The sequence below is a fragment of the Sus scrofa genome, chromosome 10 (genome assembly GCF_054392235.1).
Source record: "Sus scrofa isolate SSC_HxYL_T2T_F1_AM1 chromosome 10, Sscrofa_HxYL_maternal_Yorkshire_Landrace_v2.0, whole genome shotgun sequence".
In the NCBI taxonomy this organism is placed as follows: domain Eukaryota; kingdom Metazoa; phylum Chordata; class Mammalia; order Artiodactyla; family Suidae; genus Sus; species Sus scrofa.
In genome coordinates, this window is record NC_139392.1 from 15,694,853 (window position 1) to 15,719,887 (window position 25,035).

The window sequence follows — 25,035 nt, forward strand, 5'->3', positions numbered from 1 at the left end:
TATTTAAGTAGCAGTGGAGCAAAAAATAAAAAGCATGAACAACCAATAAATGAAAAATAATTGGAAGTATTTTTAGAATTTTAAAGATCTGTAATTCATAAAACTATGTCTCTAAAAAGGAACTATTTTGAATAACTTCAGAATTATTTTTAGAAGCACAATTTAGAAATGTTAAGTAGTACTGATGCCAACCTATGTTTTTTGATTAAAGCATGCCATTCTTTAGTAACTTAAAAAATCATTTGTCTTGAGATATATTATTTTAAAAAATTCTAACATCAGAGTTGATGAATTTAAATTTTTAAATTCTGCATTATGTAGCATATATGAGGTTTTAAAAAATCTAATTCCTAGCCTAGCATAAGTGTGGCAGCATTGGAGTGGGTTTTATGAAACCTTGTATTTAGACTGGAGTATCTTCCATTGGTAACTCTCAGTGTATTTGAGGAGGGTCCCTCTATGTAGGAACCTGTTAATATTCATTAGTATGTACTCCCTGTTTGAGTTCGATACGACATATCTGCTTATGAGACACTAAATTTCATAGGCTTTATAACACATGAGTTGTTTTCTTTTTCTCTGACATTTAAATACAGTGTAAACATGAAGTTTTAGTGAAAGTTGTGGATAATGTTTAGTTCCGATTTGTTATTTAAGACTAATAAAACAGTGTATGTTAGAAATCATCCTATATTAATGTAGTAAGTCATCACTGGTCTCTCAATTTTTTATTGAAATGTAGGTGGCAGAAAAGAAAGAAATTAAAGAATATTTTGAGTTACACCTCAGTGAAGACGTAACGCATTTCAAACTGCCTACATATCGACATTTGTTAGAAGTAATTTTCAGGTTTCTGATACTGGTTGACCATATATTTCTGGAACTCATCCGTCAACTAATGAACACTGCAGTCACACAACTTTTAGAATTATTTACTAATTCTGCTATAATGCCATTTTCGGTGGAAAAAAAGAATGAACATCTCCTCAAGTAAATCACACTTTTTTTTAATATAAAAGGAATTATAATCATATTGTTGTAATATATTGCCTTTTATATAGGAAATCACCAATAATTTAAATTAGACTCTGAAAATCCTTGCAGAAAATTGTAAGTACTCAGTCTTTACAATCATCTGAACTTAACGTCTGGTAATATTTAGTATTATCCATGAAAGTGTTAAGAAAAATTTCCAATTTTTCCCCACGAATTCTGCATAGGTCGGGTTGCCATTGTAAAATACAGGATGTTCAGTGAAATTTGAAATTCAGATAGACAATAAATAATTTTTAATATAAGTATGTCCCAAATATTATTTATACTAAAAATACTCTTTATCTGAAATTAAAATTTAACAGGGTATTCTGTATTTTTGTTTGCTAAATCGGCAATCCTCTGCACAGGTACACTGTATCTTCAGTGTTCAGAGTTGGTTCTTTTTTTGTTACTCTGTTTTGGTTTTGTTTTGGTTTTGTTCCGTAGCATCTGGAAGTTCCCAGGCCAGGGATCAAACCCACACCATAGCAGAGACCCAAGCCACGGCAGCGACAACTCTGGATCCTTAATCTGCTATGCCACAGGAGAACTCCAGAGCCGGTTTTTAAAAATATGTAAGAATGGTTCTGGAAGGACCCACAAGGTTCACTTGGAATTCAGGTCAACTCCAAGTAATATCTATTGAATACAAAATATTTTCACCTTCAATTTGAATGCTACTATCCTTTTAAAAATATTTTTCTTATTTTCCACAACTGGATCTATCTAGTGTAATTTGTGAACATGGAATGTGAACTGAAATTGTGGAATACTTTAATTACATCCAAATTTTAGCAGGATCATTTTGCTCAGATCACGTTACTTGAAGCTGTTCTGGGTCCCTTGCATTTCCATATGAACTGTAGAATAAGTTTGCCAATTTCTGCAAAAAAAGAAAAAGCAGCTGAAATTTTGGTAGAGGTTGCATTTAATCTGTAGATAAATATGGGGAGAACTTTATCTTAACTGTAAAGTTTTCCAATCCATGAACATGAAGTTATCTTTCCATTTATATGGGTCTTCTTTAATTTCTGTCAACAATATTTTTTAGTTTTAAGTGTATGAATGTGATACTTCTTTAGTTAAACAATCTTAAGGAATTTATCCTTTTGATGCTATTGTAAATGGAATTATTTTTAAAATTTCACTATGGATTGTTCATTGCTAGTGTATTGAAACACAGCAGATTTCTGTTACTGATCTTTTATCTTGTAACCTTTCTGAGCTAGTTTATTAGCTCCAGTAGTTTTTTTTTTTTTTTTTTTTCCTTCCCTTTTTCAGCTGTACCCACAGTATATGGAAGTTCCCAGGACAAGGGTCAAATCTGAGCCACATCTGTGACCTATGTCACAGCTGAGGCAATGCTGGATCCTTAACCCACTGCACAGGGCCAGGAATTGAACCAACAATACCACAGAGCCAAGCCACATCATTAACCCACTGTGCCATAGTGGGAACTCCAGATCTAATGGTTTTTTTTTTATTCTGTAGAATTTTGTATGTATAAGATCATGTCATCTGCAAATAGAAATAGTTTTACCTCTTCCCTCCTAATCTGATGCCTTTTCTTTCTTTTTCTTTTTCTCTCTCTTTCTTTCTTTCCTTCCTTCCTTCCTTTTCTTTTCTTTTCTTTTTTTACTTTCTTTTTTTCCCAGCCTAATTGCCATGGCTAAAATCTGAGTTATTAGAAGTGGCAAGAGTGAACATTCCTGTCTTATTCCTGTTCTCATGGGGAAAACTTTCAGTCTTTCATCATTAAGTTTGATGTTAGCTGTGGGGTTTTTTACTGATGCTTTTTATCAGGTTGAGGATATTCCCTCCTATGTTTGGTTTGTTGAATGCTTTTATCATGAAATGGTGTTGGATTTTGTTAAATATTTTTTGCATCATCAATAAATCACCTCTATCGAGATGATCATCTGTTTTTTTTTTTTTACTTTATTCTACTAATATGATGTTCTACTTTACATGCATACATGTTTGTATGTCGAACTATTCTTGCTTTCTTCTGATGTATTCCACTTGATTATGGTGTATAATCCTTCACATATACAGCTGGATTCAGTTTGATAGTATTTTGTTGAGGGTTTCTATCTTTAGGAAGTTGTATTAATCTATAGATTTCTTTTCTTGTGATGTCTTTCTCTGGTTTTGATTCAGAGGGTAATACTGGACTCAGAATGAATTGGAATAGTTTCTTCCTTAAATACTTAGAGGTCACCACTAAACCCATCTGAGCTTGAGGCTTTTGGGGTGGAAGCTTGTTAATTGTTGATATAATTTCTTAAATAGAGTCCTATTGAGATTGCCTATTTTCTGTCTGATTTTTGTGGGGGATTTGGAAAGATTGAAAAAAAATCCTGTTTGTTCTCTTACTTTCACACACTTCTAATGGCTTTAATTTCAACCTAAATTTTCACCTTATATTTAGATATCTATCTTATCTTATCATGGCTTGATTTTGCTTTTTAACCCAATCTGATAGTTTCTGTCTTTTGATAGGGAAATTGAACCTATTCACATTTAGTAATAACTGGTATGCTTTGATTTTTTTTCTTTTCTCTTTATTCTTATCATTCATTTTACTTTATTCTTGTTTTTTCTCCTCCTTTTTCAATTTTTCTGTTTTTAATTTTTTTTTTAATTTTCTCTTTTTTTTTTTTTTTCTTTTTGCCTTTTCTAGGGATGCTTCCCACGGCATATGGAGGTTCCCAGGGTAGGGGTCTAATCATAGCCACAGCAACTTGGGATCTGAGCTGCATCTGCGATCCACACCACAGCTCACAGCAACACCGGATCCTTAGCCCACTGAGCAAGGCCAAGGATCAAACCCGCAACCTCATGGTTCCTAGTCGGATTCGTTAACCACTGTGCCACGACAGAAACGCCCAATTTTCCTACTTTTTCTTTTTTGATGCAGTCAGATATCTCTGCATTTTCAGTACCTCCCTCCAGCTCCATGTTTTAGCAGAATTTATACTTTTCAATTTGTTTATAAATTCCATATCTTTGTAGTCATTATGATTAAAATTATATCTGTTAGTATATACTTGTAAATATTTATACTTTCCCATAAAAATGCTTATTTTTTTGTCCTCCACAATTAAAACTTTTAGAATGTTTTTACTTTATATTATACTAGATGTATGATTTTTTTACTAGATATGATTTTTCATTGTACTAAAATATTCCTAACATTGGAACTTATCATATTGATCATTTTTTGTGTGCATTCACAATGTTGTTGCAACCATAACATAGCCATTTCCAGAACTTTTTTATCATCCCAAACTTAAACTCCATAACCACTAAACAATAGCTCCTCATTCCCTATGCACCCCCAAACCTATGTAATCTCTACTATGCTTTCTGTCTCTATGAATTTATCTATTCTATGTGCCTCATATAAATGGAATCAGATAACATTTGTCTTTTGTTTCTGGCTTATTTCTCTTAGCTTAATATTTTCAGCATAATGTTTCATCCATGCTGTAGCATATATCAGAATTTCTTTCCTTTTTAAGCATGAGTCATATTCCATTATATGTATATATATTTTGTATATCCATTCATCTATTGATGAATATTTAGGTTTTCACCTTTTGGATATTATGAATAATGGTGCTGTGAACATTTATGTGCAAATATCTGTTGGAGTCCCTGCTTTCAATTCTTTTGTTTATATACCTAGAGGTAGAATTGCTGGATCACGGTGTTGCTGTGAGCTGTGGTGTAGGTTGCAGACCCGGCTCCGATCCGGCATTGCTGTGGCCGTGGTGTAGGCCGGCAGCTGCATCTCCGATCCAACCTCTAGCCTGGGGACCTCCATATGCTGCAGCAGCGGCCCAAGAAATGGCAAAAAGACCAAAAAACAAAAAACGAGGTGCTAAATGCTTTATTTCAAAGAAGGGCTGCTTCCCTGAAGCCCATCTGGTCCCACCTGGAGCCCATTGTGATCAGAAATACATATAACTAGATTGTGATGAACATTGTACAACTATAAATGTAATAAATTCATTGAGTAATAAAAAAAAAGAATTACTGGATCATATGGTCATTACAGGTTTAAGTCCCACTAGCAAAGCACCAAAGTTCTGATCCTCACCAACACTTAATGTTTTCCTTTTGTTTTTTATAATAGCCACCAAAACTGGTGTGAAGCGATATCTCACTGTGGTCTCGATTTGGTTTCCCTGACGATTAGTGATGCTGAGCCATTATCGGCCATCTCTGTTATTTGTCTTCTATGGAGAAATGTCTAGTTATTTATGTAGTCTGGATATTGATGGGATATAAGAGTATTAAAAGACTATTTTTCTTTTCATTTCTTAACCTAGGATACACAAAGACATCTTTGCTTTCACTCAAAACATAACAAATGATTATGAAGAATTTGATAATTTGAACCTACATACTTCTGTTCTGAAGTCAGAAGTAAAAATAGAAGCTGATCAGGTGAAATGGTCTTGAAAAGTATAAACATAGATTTTTTTAAATGTAAAATGAATAATAATAAAAATGTGCTTTATGATTAACAGTCAAACACACAGACACAGTCTGCTCACACGGTAGAAAGCTATGATTACGTTTATTCCATTTGATTCACTTGTTTATACCTCACTGAGTACTTAGTATGTAGTCAGCCTTGAACTAGGCACTGAAATACGGCAGTGGGCAGAACAAATTCCCTCATCTCTTGGAACTTATGTTCCATACTGGGAGACAGATAATGAAGTCATGAGTACTATGAAGAAAAACAAAGGAAGATGAGGGAATACAGAGTGATACCGTGTGCTGCTTTACGTGAAAGTAGTCAGGGAAGGTTGCTGTATCTAAGGTAGCAGCTACCTCCTTCTACTCACCCTTTCCCCCACTGTATTCCTCTAACTCTGCTTTTCTTAAGAGTACTTTTTTGGTTTGTGTTAATAACTTAAAAATGACATAAGCCAAATGTAAAAAACCTTGAAAGAATCCTAGAGAAATTTTCACTAGGAAAGTTTTGCTTGCCATGAAGAATTATTGCCCCCACCCCAGCATTCTTTTCTTAGGATTAAACTTTATATGCTAAGTGCTTATCCTGTGGGGAAGATCACATTTTTATGAGATACCACTGTATATGTACTTTGTATATTTTTTCTTTTAAAAATACTTTACATAGATTGGGTATCAAATGAGGATTTCCACGTGTATTAAATAAGTACACTTTCATAGTTTAAAGGCCAGAAATGTATGCAACAAAATAACAGTTGTTATCTGTGGTTATTAGGACTCTAGATAAGTTTTACTTTCTTATGTATACACTTCTGTAGGGTCCAAACTTTGTATAGTACATATGAATTTATAAAGTCTTTATTAAGCAAAAATATATTGCATATGTATGCCTTAAAGTATAATTAAGCAAACACCCAATGAGATGTCACCCACATTGAAAGTGTTAAATGTTTCTTGTATATTCCTTCTTGAGGAAACAATTTAATAACTCATTCTACCTTTAATAGCTATTTGGGTTGTTTTCAGGTTTTGTTTTATATATTCTTGTATATGTTTACTTTACTCTTTATTACTGAGGAGTGAGAATTCTGGGTGAAAAGGTATCTTTATTTACAACTGTAGGGAGTAATGCAAAATTGGTTTCCCAAGTGCTTATGCCAATTTAAACAACTTTAGCAATTCCATAATCTTTTATTGCTCCATAACCTCGCCAAGTCTCACCAGCATATAATGTCTTTGCCACGGAAATGAATCTGACTAGTATCCCTGAGGATGTGGGTTCAATCCCTGGCGTCGCTCAGTGGGTTAAAGGATTAGGGATTGCCATGAGCTGTGGTGTGGTTGCAGTGCAGCTCAGATCCCATGTTGCTGTGACTGTGGTGTAGGCAGGCAGCTGTAGCTCAGAATCGACCCCTAGCCTGGGAACTTCCATTTTGTTCCATATATCTGGTGAGATTGGGCATCCTTGTCTTATTCCTGATCTTAAATGAAATGGTTTCATCTTATCATTGTTATGTATAATGTTATCTGTGGCCTTGTCCTCCTTGACTTCATTTATAACCTTATGTGGAGGTATATGCCTACTTTCTGGAGAGTTTTTAGCATAAATAGGTATTAGGAAACTTTACCAAAAGCTTTTTCTGCATCTATTGAGATGATCACATGGTTTTTATTCTTGGATTTGTTAATGTGGTGTATCACATTGATTGATTTGCATATGTTGAAGAATCCTTGCATCCCTGGGATGAATCCCACTTGATCATGTGAATGATCATTTTAATATATTCTTGGTTTTGGTATGGTAGTATTTTATTGAGGATTTTTCATTATCGTTGAAATTGTCCTGTAATTTTCTTTTTCAATGTCATCTTTGTCTGGTTTTGGTATCAGGGTGATTCTGGCCAAACAGAATGAGTTCAGAAGTATCTCTTCCTCTGCAATTTTTTGGAATAGTTTCAGAAATATAGGTGTTAATTCTTCTCTAAATGTTTGGTAGAATTCACTTGTGACACCATCTGGTCCTGGACTTGAGTTTGTTGGGAGTTTTTAAATTACTTATTCAGTTTCACTACTGATAATAGGTCTGTTCATATTTTCTATTTCTTCCTGGTTCAGTCTTAGGAGATTGTACCTTTCTAAGAATTTGTCTGTTTCTTCTAGGTTGTCCATTTTAGGGGCATGTACTTACCTGTAGTAGTCTCTTAAGATCCTTTGCATTGCTGTGCCATTGGTTGTAACTTCTCCTTTTGCATTTCTGGTTTGGGTGCTCTTTTTTTTTTTTTTTCTTGATAATACTGCCTAAAGGTTTATCATTTTTTTTAACCTTTTCAAAGAACCAGCTTTTCATTTCATTGATCTTTTCTATTGTTTTTTATAGCCTCTATTCCATTTATTTCTGCTCTGATATGTATGATTTCTTTTTTCTGCTTACTTTAGGTTTTATTTATTTTTCTTTAGTTCCTTGAGCTGTAAGTTTAGTTGTTTATTTGAAACTTTTCTTGTTTCCTGAGGTAAGCTTGTTTCACTATGGACTTTCCTCTTAGGAACTTCTTTTGCTGCAACCCATAGGTTTTGTACTATCACATTTTCATTTTTCTCTAGTTTTTTCATTTAATTTTCCTCTTTCTTCAGTGATTCATGGTTTTTTAGTAGCATATCATTTATCATCTACATGTTTTTGATTTTTTTGATATTTTAGTCCTTGTAATTGAATTATTATGCCATTGTATTGTTTTGGAAAAGGTGCTTGATATAATTTCAATTTTTAAAAAAGGCCAAGGCTTGGTTTGTAGCATAACATGTAATCTATCCTGGAGAATGTGCCATATGCACTTGAAAAGAATGTGTATTTTGCTGCTTTCAGATGGAAAGCTCTCTATATATCAGTTGGGTCCATCTGGTTTAATGTGTAATTTAAGGCTAGTGTTTTCCTTTTGATTTCTCATCTAGATGATCATTGTTAAGTGGGGTGTTAAAGTCTCTGCCATCATTGTGTTACTGTCAATTTCTCTCTTTATGATTAATACTTGCTCTGTTTATATGCTTTTATTTTGGCTGCATATATATTTTCAGTTGTTATGTCTTATTTTTGGGCTGATACTTTGATCATTATATAGTGTCCTTTTTTGTCTCACTTAACAGTCTTTATTTTGAAGTCTATTCTGTCTGATATAAGTATTCTACTCCAGGTATTTTGGTTTCCATATACAGGGAAAACCTTTTTCCATTCCCTCAATTTCAGTCTATGTGTGTCTCTGAGGTGAGTCTTTTATAGGCAGCCTATTTTGAGGTCTTTTGCTTGGAGCATTTATAGTCCATTTACATTTAGGGTAATTATCAACATGTACGTTCTTATTGCCATTTTGTTAATTATTTTAGATTTGGTTTTGTAGACATTTCCCCACACCCCCTTTTTTCTTCTTTTGTTCTCTTGTGATTTGATGACTATCTTTAGTGTTTGGGTTCGTTTTTCTTTTTTGTGTGTGTATCTATCATAGATTTTTTTTTTGTCTTTTTGCCTTTTCTAGGGCAACTCCCACACAGTATATGGAGGTTCCCAGGCTAGGGGTCCAGCCTACGCCAGAGCCACAGCAACTCGGGATCCGAGCCGCATCTGCAACCTACACCACAGCTCACGGCAACACCGGATGCTTAACCCACTGAGCAAGGCCAGGGATCGAACCCGCAACCTCATGGTTCCTAGTTGGATTCGTTAACCACTGAGCCACAACGGGAGCTCCATATTATAGATTTTTGATTCATGGTTACCATGAGGTTTTTGTATAGCAGTTTGTGTATAAACATGACTGTTTTAAGTTTCTGATGTCTTAATTTTAAATGCACTTGAAAAATCCTACATTTGTAATCTCTCCTTATGATACTGTTTTGATATCATATTTTATATCTAATAGTTTTGTGTGTCCCTTAACTGCTTACTGTGTATATAGATGATTTTATTATTTTGTCTTTTAACTTCCCTACCAGCTTTGGGTGTGGATGATGTCCCACCTTTACTGTATGTTTGCCTTTAACAGGGCTTTTTGATTCATAATTTTCTCATTTCTATTTGTGGCTTTTTCTTTTTTCACCTAGAGAATTTCCTTTAACTTTTGTTGTAAGGCTGCTTTGGTGGGCAGAACTCTTTTAGGTGTTGCTTGTCTGTAAAGCTTTTGATCTCTCCATCAGATCTGAAGGGGAGCCTTGCTGAGTTGAGTAGGGTTTCCCTTTTTTTTCAGTTTGAATGTATCATGCCATTTCTTTCTGGCCCGGGGAATTTCTGCCGAAAAATCAGCTGAGAGCCTTATGCAGGTTTACTGGTATGTTATATGTAGCTTTTCCCTTGCTTTTAATATTCTCTCTTTATCTTTATTTTTTGTCATTTTAATTACAATGCAACTTGGTGTGGTTCCTCTTAGGGTTCATCCTTTGTGGGACTTTGAGCTTCCTAGATTTGGCTGACTGTTTCCTTTCCCAGCCTAGGGAATTTTCTAACTATTATGTTTTCAAATATGTTATCAGTTCCTCTCTCTCTCTCTCTCCTCCTTGGACCCCTGTGATGGGAGTATTAGTGTGACTGATGTTGTCCCAGAAGTCTCATCAACTGTCTTCATTTCTTTTCATTCTTTATTCTGTTCAGTGACAGTGGTTTCTACCACTCTGTCCTACAGTTCCCTGATACGTTCCTTTGTATCATTTACTCTGCTATTGATTCCTTCAAGTTTATTTTTAAGTTAATTTGTTCTTTATCTATGTTTGGTTGTTCTTCATTTTTCCTATAGTTCTTGGGCGAAAACTTCTAACTACTTCTTCTGTACATCCATTCTGCTCCCAAGTTTTTTCATCATCTTTACAACCATTACTCTGAACACTTTCTCGGGTAGGTTGCCTATCTCCACTTACTTAGTTCTTCTTCTGGTGTTTTATCTTATTCCTTTTTCTAGAACATGTTCATCTGCCACCTCATTTTGTCTGAGAGATCAGATATGGACTGCTGACTTGATCATCCTCTTGGTTCATACATTATGTTTTCATCAGTTCATTCAAGATCTCTTGCTTGTTTTATTTTATTTTTCTTCTCTTTTCCCCATCCTTAACCAATTCTTTTCCTCTTATGAGAACTCACTTGAGTATAGTTTGTGTTTTTTTCTTCAATCCCCTTCCATAATGTTTCATTGATTTTTAACAATATATTATTGGGGTTTTGTATATGCTTGTTAAAATTTGCATAGATGTCATTGTGATGCCTTTCTGTTTTTACATATTTTTACTCAACATTATGTTGTTAAGATTCATCTCATGATAGGTAGATCTAGATCTACCTCACAGGACAATGTATCGCTAAATCTCAGTTTGGCGAAGGACTTGTTATTACTGTTAAGTCCTTTTGCCTTTTTTTTTCTTTTTATGCCTGTGCCTACAGCATATGGAACTTCCCGGGCCAGGGATTGATTCTGAGCTGCAGCTATGACCTACAATGCAGCTTTGGCAGTGCTGGATCCTTTAACCACTTGTACTAGGCCAGGGATCAAACCCACACCTCCTCAGTGACCTGAGCCACTGCAGTCAGATTCTTAACCCACTGAACCACGGCAGGAATGCCCCCGTTTATTTCTTAATGACTGAAACAAATGGTTGAGGTTCCAGCAGGTGATTCAGATGACCACATAGGAGACACTTGCTGGATGCCTCAAGCAAAACAGATTATTTATGGGTTATGAGAAATCAATAGATCAATTGAGAACCCACATTTACCTGGAACCTAAGACCAATGACATTATTTGTAAATAGATATTTATATTTAAAATACTCCTTTATTTTTCAGTAGGGACACCTATACTAGTATTACTATGTTATAGTGAAGGACTAGGACCTTAGTGATGGATTTGAAGTATATTTCTGATTTGGAATTCTTAAAACTGAGTACACAGTAGAATTACCTGTTTAGCATTTAAATGATTCCGATTCCTGGACCTTGCCCCTGCCTTTTTAACTCATTATAACTGGGGATAGGGCTTAAGAATTTGTATTTTTATTAAGTTCTTAAGTGTTTAATATGTAGCCCTTCTGGCATCAGTTTAGAGTCTTTTGGGGGAAACTCTACTGTAATGTATCATTTATTTTAATTACTTATTAATGAAAATCAATTGTATAACAATAGAATATTATTCCTTTATACTGAAATATTTTTTCATTTAAAATTTAGATCTATATTATCCTAAATAAAAGAAATTATATTTTATTTACATATTGTCATTTGCACTCTAACATATCTGTTAAATTAGATTTTGAATAGTATGAAAATGGATAAGGATGTGAGAAAAATGTATGCACCAGTATTTGAAGTAAATATACGGTTGAGAATTCCTGCTGAGAGTGATTCTTCAGAAAGTTCTGAAGAGAACTTACATGAATCTGACAAGTGCTCTGAAAAATCTGCGATGTGTGAAGAAGAAATATCAGAAAATGAAGTCAGTTTTGCCACTGAACACTCAAGTGAAGAATTGCTTCCAGTCACGAAACTGAAAAAATATAGTTCCAACCTTGAAATTCTTTCAGGTATGATTAATAAGATTATTAAAAGTGAAGAGAACTATCCTAACAGCTGGAGAATAACATGAGAGAGAAAATTTTAATAGTTTATGTGTTTGTTAATAGGAAATATTGTGTGAAAAGCTCAAAGTGAGCATAAAGTTATAAATCATGTGTGGTGCATGTAAGAAATAACGCCATTATACACTTTATCTTATTGCATATGTCATATCTCATTGAGGGCCCTTGTGGACCCTCTTCATCAGGGGGAGCAGCAACACCTTGGGTACATTTTATTTATATTACTCAATGAATTTATTACACTTATAGTTGTACAGTGATCATCACAGCCCAATTTTATAGCATTTCCATCCCAAACCCCCAGCGCAACCCCCCACCCCCCAGTCTATCTCCTTTGGAAACCGTAAGTTTTTCAAAGTCTGTGAGTCAGTATTTGTTCTGCAAAGAAGTTCATTGTGTCCTTTATTTTAGATTCTGCATGTAAGTGATAGTATTTGATGTTGGTGTCTCATTGTCTGACTGACTTTGCTTAGCACGATAATTTCTGGGTCCATCCATGTTGCTAAAAATGCTGGTATTTCATTCCTTTTAATGGCTGAGTAAAATTCCATTGTGTATGTACCACATCTTCTTGATCCACTCCTCTGTCGATGGACATTGAGGTAGTTTCCATATCTTGCCTATTGCAAATAGTGCTGCAATGAACATTGGAGTACATGTGTCTTTTTTTTGCTTTTTAGAGCCTCACCTGCAGCATATGGAAGTTGCCAAGCTAGGGGTCAAACTGGAGCTTCACCTGCCAGCCTATATCACAGCCATAGGAATGTGGAATCCAAGCTGCGTCTGCTACCTATAGCACAGCTCACGCCAACGCCAGATCCTTAACCCACTGAGAGAAGCCAGGGATTGAACCTGTGTCCTCATGGGTGCTAGTCAGATTCCTTTCTGCTGAACCACAATGGCAATTCCCTTGGATACATTTTTAAATGCAGACACTTGGACTTAGACTTTCTTAATCAGAATCTGAAGTGTACTGTTTGAATACTGTCTTTAAAATAGACTGTCCAGTTTATTCTTAGGGTATTTAGAAAGCAATGACATGTATTACCTTGTCATTTAGCTGATATAAATATCAATTTTTAATTCTCTTTCTTTTAATGGATTCTAATAGACGTAGACATCGCAACTGAGTTTGAGAAAAAGTACATGCATGATGGGTAAGTAGTGACATTTTTGAAATTACAGGTAACTGTATTTTATATGTTACTGCATTCTTCTTACATATGCTTTTGTTATTTTCTCTTAGATTTTTAGAATTCCCTACAACCCTCTTCATAAGTCCCAACAGATTGGAGTTTTCAGTAAAAATTCAAAATATGATAACTGATATAGAAAAATGTATAAGTAAGTATTTTTAAAGTTTAGTTAAATACATTGTCTTCTTTGCAATATTTTCTTAAGTTTAGACATCCCAGGAAGATGTGGCAGATATTACAATGTATTAGGAAATCATAAATTCACACTCTTTGGAGTCGAGGTGAATTTGGAATTATTTGAGGACATGTGAATTATAAACACAGCCATTGAGTGCATGTGTTGGGAATTACGAAAACAGCCCAAGGTTTGAATTTTTTGAGAATGTACTACCGAATTATATCAGAGTTAGAATAAATGAGCAATATCTTCTGTGTCATAGCATAACAGAAAGTGTTCCACCTTAAAATATTTAAAAAATTCTTTTCCAGCTATGTGATATAATCTGAAATTACATGGAAATTACTGGCTTGACCTAAATAGCCCTTCTTTAAATCTTGCAGAATTATAAAAAGTAAAACCCTTGGCAACTCCTTAAATACTGCCTCATTTATAGTCACATCATGATAGTTTGCTGAGTTCAGAGGACCCATTTTCCAGCCTAAACTGGTATCTAGTGCATTATTTTATTTTTCTCTGCAAGCCTCAGGAATTCATTCATTCTTTTGTGTGGGTGTGTGTGTGTTTTTGAAAAACTTCATCCTTTATTTTGCTGTGAAAGGCTTTAATTTCATTGTTTAAAGTTTTACTGAAGTATAGTTGATTTACAATATTGTGATAATTTGCGCTGTACAAAAAAGTGATTCAGTTGTACATGTACACACATACATTCTCTTTTAGATTCTTTTCCCACAGAGATTATCAAAGAAGATGAGGTAGAGTTCTCTGTGCTTTATAGTAGGTCCCCGTTAATCAATCACTGAACATCCCTCAGCAAGCATATGCCAGTCCTAAATCCCCAGTCCATCCCTCCCCCAAGTCCCCTAGTTTATGTTTTTTTTTTAAAGTGTGTGAGTCTCTTCTTGTTCTGCACATAAGTTCATTTGTATGCTTTTTTCAGATTCCACATATAAGTGATATCATATGTTTTTCTTTTGCTAACTTCACTTAGTGTGATAATCTCTAGGTCCATCCATGTTGCTGCGAATGGCATTATTTTATTCTTTTTTCTGGTCGAGTAGTATTCTATTGTATATATGTACTACATCTTTTTTATACATTCCTCTGTCGATGGACATTTAGGTTGTTTCCATGTCCTGGCTATTGTAAATAGTGCTGCAGTGAACATTGGAGTTAATCTTTCCAAATTAGGTTTTTCTCCAGATAGATGCCCAGGAGTGATATTGATTAATCCATATGGTAGATCTATTTTTAGTTTTTTGAAAAACCTCTATACTGTTTTCCATAGTTGCACCAATTGATAGTCCCACCAACAGTGTAAGAAGGTTTTCTTTTCTCTGCACCCTCTCTAATATTTATAGTTTGTAGACTTTTTGATGATGGCCACTGTGGCTGGTGTAAGGTGGTACCTTATAGCAGTTTTGATTTGCATTTCTCTAATAATTAGTGTTGAGCATTTTTTTCATGTGTTTTTTGGCCATCCGTATGTCTTCTTTGCAGAATGTCTCTTTAGATCTTCTGCCCATTTTTTGATTGGGTTTGTTTTTTTGATATTGAACTGCAGGAAGTGTTTGTATGTTTTGGAGATTAATCCCTTGTCCATTGCTTCCTTTGCAAATATTTTCTCCCATTCTGTGCATTATCTTTTTGTTTCGTTTATGGTTTCCTTTGCTGTACAAAAGTTTTTAAGTTTAATGAGGTCCCATTTGTTTTTTGTTTGTTTGTTTTTAGTTTCATCACTCTAGGAAGTTGATTAAGAAAGATATTACTTTGGTTTATGTCAGAGAGTGTTTGCCTGTGTTTTCATCTAAGAGATTTAAAGTATCTGGTCTTATATTTAGGTCTTTAACCATTTTGAGTTTATTTTTGTGTGTGATATTAGAGAGTAATCTAATTTCATTTTTTCACATGTAGCTGTCCTATTTTCCCAGCACCATTTATTGAAGAGACTGTCTTTTCTCCACTGTGTATTCTTGCCTCCTTGTCATAGATTAGTTGAACATAGTTGTGTGGGTTCATTTCTTGGCTTTCTGTCCTATTTCACTGATCTATATTTCTGGGGTTTTTTTGTGCTAGAACCATACTATTTTGATGACTGTGCCTTTGTAGTGTAGTCTGAAGTCAGGAAACTTGATTACTCCTGCTACATTTTTCTTCCTCATGATTGCTTAGGCCATTTGGGGTCTTTTGTGTTTCCATACAAATTTTAAAAATTATTCTAGTTCTGTGAAAAATGCTAATGTTAGTTCAATAGGGATTGCACTGAATCTGCAGATTGCCTTGTGCAGTATAGTCATTTTGACATTATTGATTCTTCCAATCCAAGAGTATGATATAACTTTCTGTCTGTGTGTCATCATTGATTTCTTTCATCAATGTCTCAGTTTTCAGAGTGTAGGGTTTTTGTCTCTTTAGGTAGGTTTATTCCTAGATATTTTATTCTTTTTGAAGTGATGGTAAATGGGACTGTTTCCCTAATTTCTCTTCTTGAACTTTCATTGTTAGTATATAGGAATGCAATAGATTTCTGTGTGTTAACTTTCTGTCCTACAGCTTTTCTGAATTCATGGATGAGTGCCAAGAATTTTCTGGTAGCATGTTCAGGATTTTCTGTGTATGGTATTATCATCTACAAACAGTGGTAGTTTTAACTTCTTCCTTTCCAATTTTATTCCTTTTCTTTTTCTTCTCTGACTGCCATGGCTAGACTACCAAGACTATATTGAATAAAAGTGGTGAGAGTGGACACCATTGTCTTGTTTTTGATCTTAGTAGGAATTTGTTCGGCTTTTCACCACTGAGAATGATGTTAACTGTAGGTTTGTCATATATGGCCTTTATTATGTGGAAGTAGCTTCCCTCTCTGCCTACGTTCTGGAGGGTTTTTATTGGAAATTGGTGTTAGATTTTGTCAGAAGGTTTTCCTGCATCTATTGAAATGATAATGTGGTTTTTATTCTACAATTTCTTAGACCTCTTGAGAGCCATGTTCACTCCTGGGGAAGGGGCAGGGAGGGGTTGGTGCCTGGTTGCAGTTGTGGGCCTTCTGGGGGTGGCAGCAGTGGGCCTTGTGCCTCCCCAGGAAGGAAGGAGTAGTGACTGTTGCCCGCCCATGAGACTCTCAGTGAAAGCAGTGGTCTGCTCCTGCTCTGGAGTCCAAGATGACCATAGTGGCTAGCACCTGCCACAGGAGCTCAGGCAAGTGGTGCCCTGTGGCCTGAGAGCCTGCACATGGAGAAAGAAGTACCTCTGGCGGTCCTAGCCCTCCCTTCTCTTGCCATCCAGCAATGGTGCTACACCTCTCTGTCGGGCCCAGGCTTCTTCCAGTCTCCCTCAATTATGATGCACTCCACCCTAGCTCCCTCAGGTTGTCTTCTCACAGCCAAGTTCTGACCTCCAAAGCCCAAGCTTCAGTGTCCAGCCCCTGCCCACCTTACTGGTCAAGCCTCTGACTGGAGTTTTCTGGGTGGTACCATCTGACTTTGCATGTCTTTCTCTGGTTTGCCCTCTGCAAAAGGCTTGCTGCAGTCTGTCAAGGCTCCACATCTCCCCGTCCCAGCTGTTCTCTCTTCCAGTGAGGGGCCTTCCTGGTGTGCAGTGGCTGCTCCTCTTTCACAGCTCCGCCCAGGGGCGCTCATCCCATCCCAATTCCTTTCTCCCTCTCTCTTTTGTCTTACCCAGTTACTTGGAACTTTTCCTTCCCTTTTGGAAGTCTGAGCTCTTCTGACAGTGCTTAGTAGATTTTCTGTGAGAAATACTCCACATGTAGATGTATGTTTGATATATTTGTCAGAGAAAGTGTACTCCACGTCCTGCTCCTCTGCCATCTGGCCCCACCCCTTCAAAAAGAAGCCATTTTAATAGGCGTGTGGTGATAACTCATTATGGTTTTAATTTGCATTTTTCTAATGGCCACTGAAGACGGTGTCTTGTAATCTTTGTATATTCACAGTGGTATAATGCTTTTTACATAGAGATAAACTTGAAGTGCTTGTTAACTCAGTGACTTCTCAGTTTTTCTTTTAAGTATGCCACCGTGCAATACCTGTGAGTGATTCTTTTGTTTCCATGTAATATTAAGTCCATATTTTTACACCTGTCTTTAAATTCCATTTATCAGTATAGGATACTGTCTAGCCCTCAGAATAAATCAGCTTCAGATTTGAGTAATTGTAGATGTCGTAAATAATTTTAAGGTGTTGCTTTCAATAAGACTTCTGAAAATACTGACCTTTGAATTATATATTTTAGCCAAAATTATTCCTCTTTGCCAAGACCCTCGCCTATCTAACTTTATCGATTTCGCTTTAATTACGGATTTACCTAATAAGAGAAAAAGTGTAATAGACTATAAGAATCAAACCAGGTGGCCAGATTGTCAGATCCTTTTTGAAATGGATCCTACCTACCAAAATAAAGTAAGTTTAAAAACAGTTTTTCAAGAGTTCCTATCAATGCTCAGCTTGTTAAGAACCTGACACAGGACCCGCAAGGGTGTGGATTCAGTCCCTGGCCTTGGAGTTCCCATTGTGGTGCAGCAGAAAGGAATCTGACTAGTACCCATGAGGATGTGGGTTCCATCCCTGGCCTCACTCAGTGGGTTAGGAATCACGGCATTGGCATGAGCTGTGGTGCAGGTCACAGACGTGGCTCAGATCCCACATTGCTGTGGCTGTGATACAGGCCGGCAGCTGTAGCTCTGATTTAGCCTGTAGCCCAGGAATTTCCATTTGTTGCAGGTGCAGCCACAAAAAGAAAAAAACAAACACACCAAAAAACCACAACAGTTTATCTGAAGAAATATTTGGTTTGAGGAGCAGAAACACACTAAAATTCTTACATGAAAGGGATTTATTAAAGAAAATAGTGTATTATAATTACTGGCAATTGGAAAATCATTACCAGCCTATCTCCTCATGTATATTTTGCCAACCTTCACCATACAAATGAGCTTTTTCTCTTTTATGATTCCCTCATAATATTGACTTGCCAGTATGTTCATGTACCATGGCCCCAGCTTTTTCCATTGCCATCTAGGTGCTTTTTGTCCAAATTCACAAAATAATCTAGTTTTCTTAGCTTAGGTCAAGATTCTGTCCTGCTCAAAGTAGCTGTATCTTGGGGATGGGATAAAGTCCATGGTATATAGAACTGAGCTTTTCCAGGGCTATGCATAGAGCATGTACCCTAAAACAAGGTGTGACAAGCAAAGGAATAAATGATTGATGTCTCTACTACGTGGCTCAAAATAGCACACTAATAGTAATTTAAATAGCCTAATAAGCCTTTACGTAAAAGTGAAATAGAAAGAGGCATCTAAATTTCTTAAAGTGTTATACCTCCAGCATATTTAAGTATTTAATAGAGGTTTTTAACAAAATTAGCTTTACATAAAACTGTTTAAAATAGTTTAACAGAACCATTAGCATATTAAACCACACTGTTATCACTCTTAAAATGAAATTCTGACTTTTTAACATTCTTATTTACAGATTGTGAATCTCCTGACTATTATTGGAAGTTCAATGGGCCTAGTTAATGTTTACAGCTGCCAGTTTATAAAATATCGTACCATGGTAGAGAAGGCCAAAATAGCAAGTACCGAAATAGCATCTTTGGAAAAATTAAATTCAACACAGTTTAAAACTCTACTAGCTAAATTCAGAAACTATCTTAGGCAGGTTGTCAGTATGGCCATCGAGAAGCGCATTGGCATTTTCAACGTTTTGAGTTCTGATTATCAGTCACAATGCTTACCATATGTCGAGAACATCATACATATGATCCAAAACCTCTTGAGATCTGTAATCGAAAAAAGGCATGAAAATCTATTGCAGGTAAATATTTTGAAAATTGCCATTGCATGAGAATCTTTTCTTAAAAATCTGTAACACTTTACAGAGGTAACATTGGTTTATAACATTATGTAAATTTCATGTCTGCAACATTATATTTTTGTTTCTCTATACACTGTAGCATGCTCATCACCAACAGTTTCGTTCTGTCCATCACCGTACAGTTGACCTCCTTTACCCGTTTTGCCCCCTTCCTCTCTTTCCTTTTCCTCTGGTAACCACTGCTCTGCTCTCTGTATCAATGGGTTTATTTTTATTAATTTGTTTATTACAATTTGTTGAAGTCATATGGTGTTGGTATTACTTATTCTGACTTACAGCACATTACGTAAGATCTTCAGGGTCTATCCAGGTTGTCACACATGGTGAAACTTCATCTTTTTGTGGCCGAGTAGTATTCTATTGCACGTGTGTGTGTGTGTGTGTGTGTGTGTGTGTGTGTGTGGTGTTACATTCCTTCTATACCCATTTTATTGAGCATTTTTATTGTAAATAGATGGTGGATCTTGTCAAATGCTTTTTCTACATCTGTGGTCATCATTACCTTTTTTTGATTTTTAAAATTGAGATATAATTGATGTATGATATCTTGTTAGTTTCAAGGGTACAGCAAAGTGATTCATTTATGTATATACATATATAAAACTTCAGAATCTTTGGCGTTATAGATTATTGTACAATATTGAATATGGTTCCCCATGCTGTACAGCAAATCCTTTTTTGTTTATCTATTTTATAGATTAGTGATGTGTATCTATTAATCTGACACTTACTATTCATTCCTCTCCCACCATTTCCCTTTTGGTAACCATAAGTTTGTATTTTATGTCTCTGAGTCTGTTTCATAAATACGTACATGTACATTATTTTTTGATTCCACATATAAGTGAATTGTATGAGCTGCCTGTATATTTTGGAAATTAAGCCCTTGCCAGTTGCATCATTTGCAACTATTTTCTCCCAGTCCATAGATTGTCTTTTCATTTTGTTTATGGTTTCCTCAGCTGTGCAAAATCTTAGATGTTTGATTAGGTCCCAATTGTTTAATTTTAATTTTTTTGTCTTAGAAGACTGATAAGAAAATAGTGCTGACTTTTGCCAGAGAATGTGTTGCCTATATTCTCTTCTAGGAGTCTTATGGTGTGATGTCTTTTTATTTGTCTTTAAGACATTTTGAGTTTATTTTCATGTATGGTGGTAGGGAGTTTCTAATTTCATTAATTCACATGAAGCTATTCCCCTTTCCAACACCACTGGCTGAAGATGGTCTTTTCTCCATTGTATATTCTTGCCTCCTTAGTCAAAGATTAATTTACTGAGGTGTGTGAGTTTCTGGCCTCTCTGTTCTGTTTCATGGATCCATATGTCTGTTTTTGTGCCAGTACCACACTATTTTGATGACTGTAGCTTCATAGTATTGCCTGATATCTGGGAGAGTTATGCCTCCAGCTTTGTTCTTTTTCCTCAGGATTGCTTTGGCAGTTCTGGGTCTTTTGTAGTTTCATACACATTTTTGGATTGTTCTAGTTCTATGAAAAATGTCATAGGTAATTTGATAGGGATGGTATTAAACCTGTAGATTGCTTTAGGTAATATGACTATTTTAACAGTATTAATTCTTCTAATCCAAGAGCATGTGATATTTTTCCCATTTCTTTGAATCATCTTCAGTTTTTTTTTATCAATGTTTTATAGTTCATCACATGTAGATCTTTTACTTTCTTGGTTAGGTTTATTCCTAGGTATTTTAATTTTTTGATGGAATTTTAAATGGTTGTTTTTTACTTTCTGGTATTTCATTGTTAATGAAAAGGAATGGTACAGATTTCTGTATATTACCATTTATCCTGCTAACTTGCTGAAATCATAGTTTATGGTTTTTCTATATATAGTATCATGTCATCTCAGTGTAATGGAAATTTTACCTCTACCCTTCCAATTTGTATACCTTTTATTTCTTTTTCTTGTCTGATTGCTGTGGCTAGAACTTCTAATACTATGCTGAATAGAAGTGGTGAGAGTAGGCATCTTTGTCTTGTCCAAAATTTAGCAGGAAGGCTTTCATCTTTTCACTGTTGAGTATTATATCAGCTGTGGGTTTGTAATAAACTGTCTTTGTTATGTTGAGATATATTTACTCTGTATCCACTTTGTTGAGTTTTTCTCATGAATGGATGTTGAATTTTATCAAATGCCTTTTCCGCATCTATTGGTTCTCTTGATTTTTCTATTGTTTTTTAAACTTTATTGTTTCCTCTCTCTCCTTTATTATTTACCTCCTTCTGCTGAGTTTAGGTTTTGTTTTTTCTTTTTCTAATTTTTTTTAGGTGGTTGGTAGGTTGTTTAAGATTTTTCTTGTTTTTTGAGGAAAGCCTGTATCACTATGAATTTCCTTCATAGGAGTACTTTTATTGCATCCCATAGATTTTGTAGTTATTTTTATTGTCTTTTGCCTAGAGGTATTTTTAAAATTTCCTTTTTGATTTCCTCATTGATCCATTGGATTTTTTTTAGTAGCATGTTATTTAGTCATCATGTAATTGGTTTTTGCTCATTTATTTGTCTGTGAGTGAATTCTAGTTTCATGCTATTGTGGTCAGAAAATATGCTTGAAATAGTTTCTTCTTAAATTTGTTGAGGCATTTTTATGTCCTATTATGTGGCCTATTCTAGAGAACGTTCTGTATGTGCTTGGAAATAATATGTATTTTGAGTTGTTTTTGTTTTGGATGTAGGGTTTTGTCGTTTCAATTAAGGCTAACTATTCTTTTTTTTTTGTCTTTTGTTGTTGTTGTTATTGCTGTTGTTGTTGTTGTTGCTATTTCTTGGGCCGCTCCCGCGGCATATGGAGGTTCCCAGGCTAGGGGTTGAATCGGAGCTGTAGCCACCGGCCTACGCCAGAGCCACAGCAACGCGGGATCCGAGCCGCGTCTGCAACCTACACCACAGCTCACGGCAACGCCGGATTGTTAACCCACTGAGCAAGGGCAGGGACCGAACCCGCAACCTCATGGTTCCTAGTCGGATTCGTTAACCACTGCACCACGACGGGAACTCCAAGGCTAACTATTCTATTGTATCATTTTTGGTTCTCTCTTGTCTTACTGGTTTTTCCTGTCTGGAATATCTGTCCACCAATGTCACTGGGGTGCTAAAGTCTCCTACTATTATTGGATTCCCATTAATTTCTTCCCTTATATCTGTTAGTATTCATTTATTTGTTTAGGTGTTCCTGTATTGCATGCATATACATTAAGAAGTGTAATATCCTCTTATATTGATCCTTTTATCATTATATAGCATCCTTCTTTGTCTTTCTCTATGGTCTTTGTTGTAATGACCATTTTGTCTCATGTGAGTATTTCTACCCCCAATTTCTAGTCATTTCCATTTGCATGAAATATTTTTTTCTATCCCCTCACTTTCAGTCTGTCTTCTGACCTAAAGTAGGTCTCTTGTAAACAGCATATTGTAGGCTCTTGTTTATTATCCAGTCTGCCATTCTATATCTCTTGATTGGAATATTTGGTCCATTGACATTTAAAGTAATTATTGATGATTTGCACTTATTGCCACCTTGATTTCCTCATGATTTTATACTTCTTCCTTGATCCTTTGTTCTTCTTTTTGTTTTTCCTTTTGTGATTTGATGGCTTTCTTCTGTAGTATGCTTGAGTTTCTTTCTTTTTGGTTTCTGTGAATCTGTTGTATGTTTTTGACTTGTAGTTATCATGGTTTTGAAGTATGTTGACCTATAATTATATATACTTGCTTTAAACTAATAATTATATAAGCTCAGACGTTCTAAAAGATTTACATTTTTTTACTTTGTTCCCCCACATTTTGTAATTTATTTTTATTTATTTATTTATTTATTTATTTATTTATTTATTTATTTGCTTTTTATGGCTGCACCCGTGGCATATAGAGGTTCCCAGGCTAGGGGTTGAATTGGAGCTACAGCTGCTGGCCTACACCACAGCTGACAGCAGCACTGAATCCTTAACCCACTGAGCGAGGGCAGGGATCAAACCCTCAACCTCATGGTTCCTAGTAGGATTCGTTTCTGCTGCGCCACAATGGGAACTCCACACTTTTTGTAATTTTGATGTCATACTTTCTATCTTCATGTTTTTCTTTGTGCTGTTCATTGTACTTATAATCATTTTCACAAATGTATTTATTAGTTTTTTTGTGTAATAAGTAAGTGAATTTCAATTCTTTTGTTTTTGCCTTTCCTGTTGTGAATTTGTCTTTCCTATAGATGCTTGCTTCTTCTCTATTTATAGAAGGCTCTTCTTTATTTCTTTTAGAAGAGGTTAGGTATCAATGTATTCTTTTCATTTTTGCTTGTCTGAGAGATTATTTATCATGATTTTTGTTACAAATGACAATTTTGCTGTGTAGAGTATGCTTGGTTGCAGATTTTTCCCTTTCAGGACTTTGACTATATCTTGCCATTCCCTTCTGGTCCCCTGTAACATTTCTACAGATAAATCAGCTGATAGCCTTATGGGGATTCCCTTGTTTGTGACTTGTTTTTCTCTTGCCATTTTTAAGAATCTTGTCTTTAACTTTTGCCATTTTAGTTTTATGTCTTAGTGTGAGTCTATATGGGTTCATCTTGTTTGGGACTCTCTATACTTTCTGTACTTAGATATCTGTTTCCTTCTGTAGGTTTGGAAAGTTATCAGCCATACTTTCTTCAAATACATTTTCATCTCCTTCTTGCACTCTTTTTATTATGGAGCCCCCATTATACATACCTAGGCACTTTTTTTTCTCCTATATATTACAGGTGTTGCTTTCATTTTTTTATTTTGTCTTTCTGTCTGCTCTTCTAACTGGATGATTTCCATTGTTACGTCTTCCAGATCCCTTATTCTTTCTTCTGCATTATTTAGTATGCTATTCATTGCCTTTAGCTTGGGTTTTATCTTGGCAATTGAGTTGTCTAATTTGATTGGCTTCTCTGTATAGTTTTTTAGTTCCTTGTTACAGTGATTTGCATTTCTGTCAGTAGTCTTTCTTAAATCAGTTAGCATTTTTATTACCACCTTTTTGAATTCAGTAGACTCTAGAAGTCAGTTTCTCTGCTCTTTCAGGGGATTTCTATTGTTTTAGTTGGAAGTAGTTCCTTTGCTTTTACATTTTACTTATATTTCTTTGACACGTGTATTTAGGAAAAATGTAATCTACTATGGTCTTGAAGGTGTGTTTTTAGGTGAGAGTGTCCTTGTGTAGACTATGTGAGTCCAATATTTTTACAGAACTGTTCTTGGTAGGTGGATACATGCCACATCTCACCTTTTGGGCAGGGTCTCTTGCTCTGTGCTTGTCATAGCTCTATCAGTGGTAGGGTCTACTCTCTAGTTGTTGGAATAGAAGCACCAAGAGCTGATATTAAGCTGTCTTGCACAGTCTCCCAATGCCTACCATATACAACCTCCTAAAATCTGCCAAATTCATGTTTCTGTGGGAGGGCTGACAGTTAGCCAGCAGTTTTTGTTGAGTAAGAGATCTTCTGCCAGCTTTCAGTTGGTTTTCTCTGAGACTTGTCCCAGATGTAGATGTATTTTTGATATAGGGGGAGCTGAGCTCCACATTTTCTACTCTGCCATCTTGTTGTCCTCTGAGATCATTATTTTATCCTTTTTTTTTGTTAATGTGA

General features: G+C 35.5%; 1 protein-coding gene across 1 annotated transcript in view; it reads left to right on the forward strand.

The window, feature by feature from the left end:
* Positions 1–25,035, forward strand: part of DNAH14 (dynein axonemal heavy chain 14) — a 343,434-nt gene that overhangs the window by 89,370 nt on the left and 229,029 nt on the right. Inside the window, exons 11-17 of the mRNA XM_084979196.1 lie at positions 743–990; positions 5,373–5,490; positions 11,808–12,081; positions 13,247–13,292; positions 13,382–13,479; positions 17,761–17,927; positions 19,002–19,346. Coding sequence (XP_084835322.1) covers positions 743–990; positions 5,373–5,490; positions 11,808–12,081; positions 13,247–13,292; positions 13,382–13,479; positions 17,761–17,927; positions 19,002–19,346 — 1,296 coding nt within the window. The remainder of the gene's footprint in view (positions 1–742; positions 991–5,372; positions 5,491–11,807; positions 12,082–13,246; positions 13,293–13,381; positions 13,480–17,760; positions 17,928–19,001; positions 19,347–25,035) is intronic.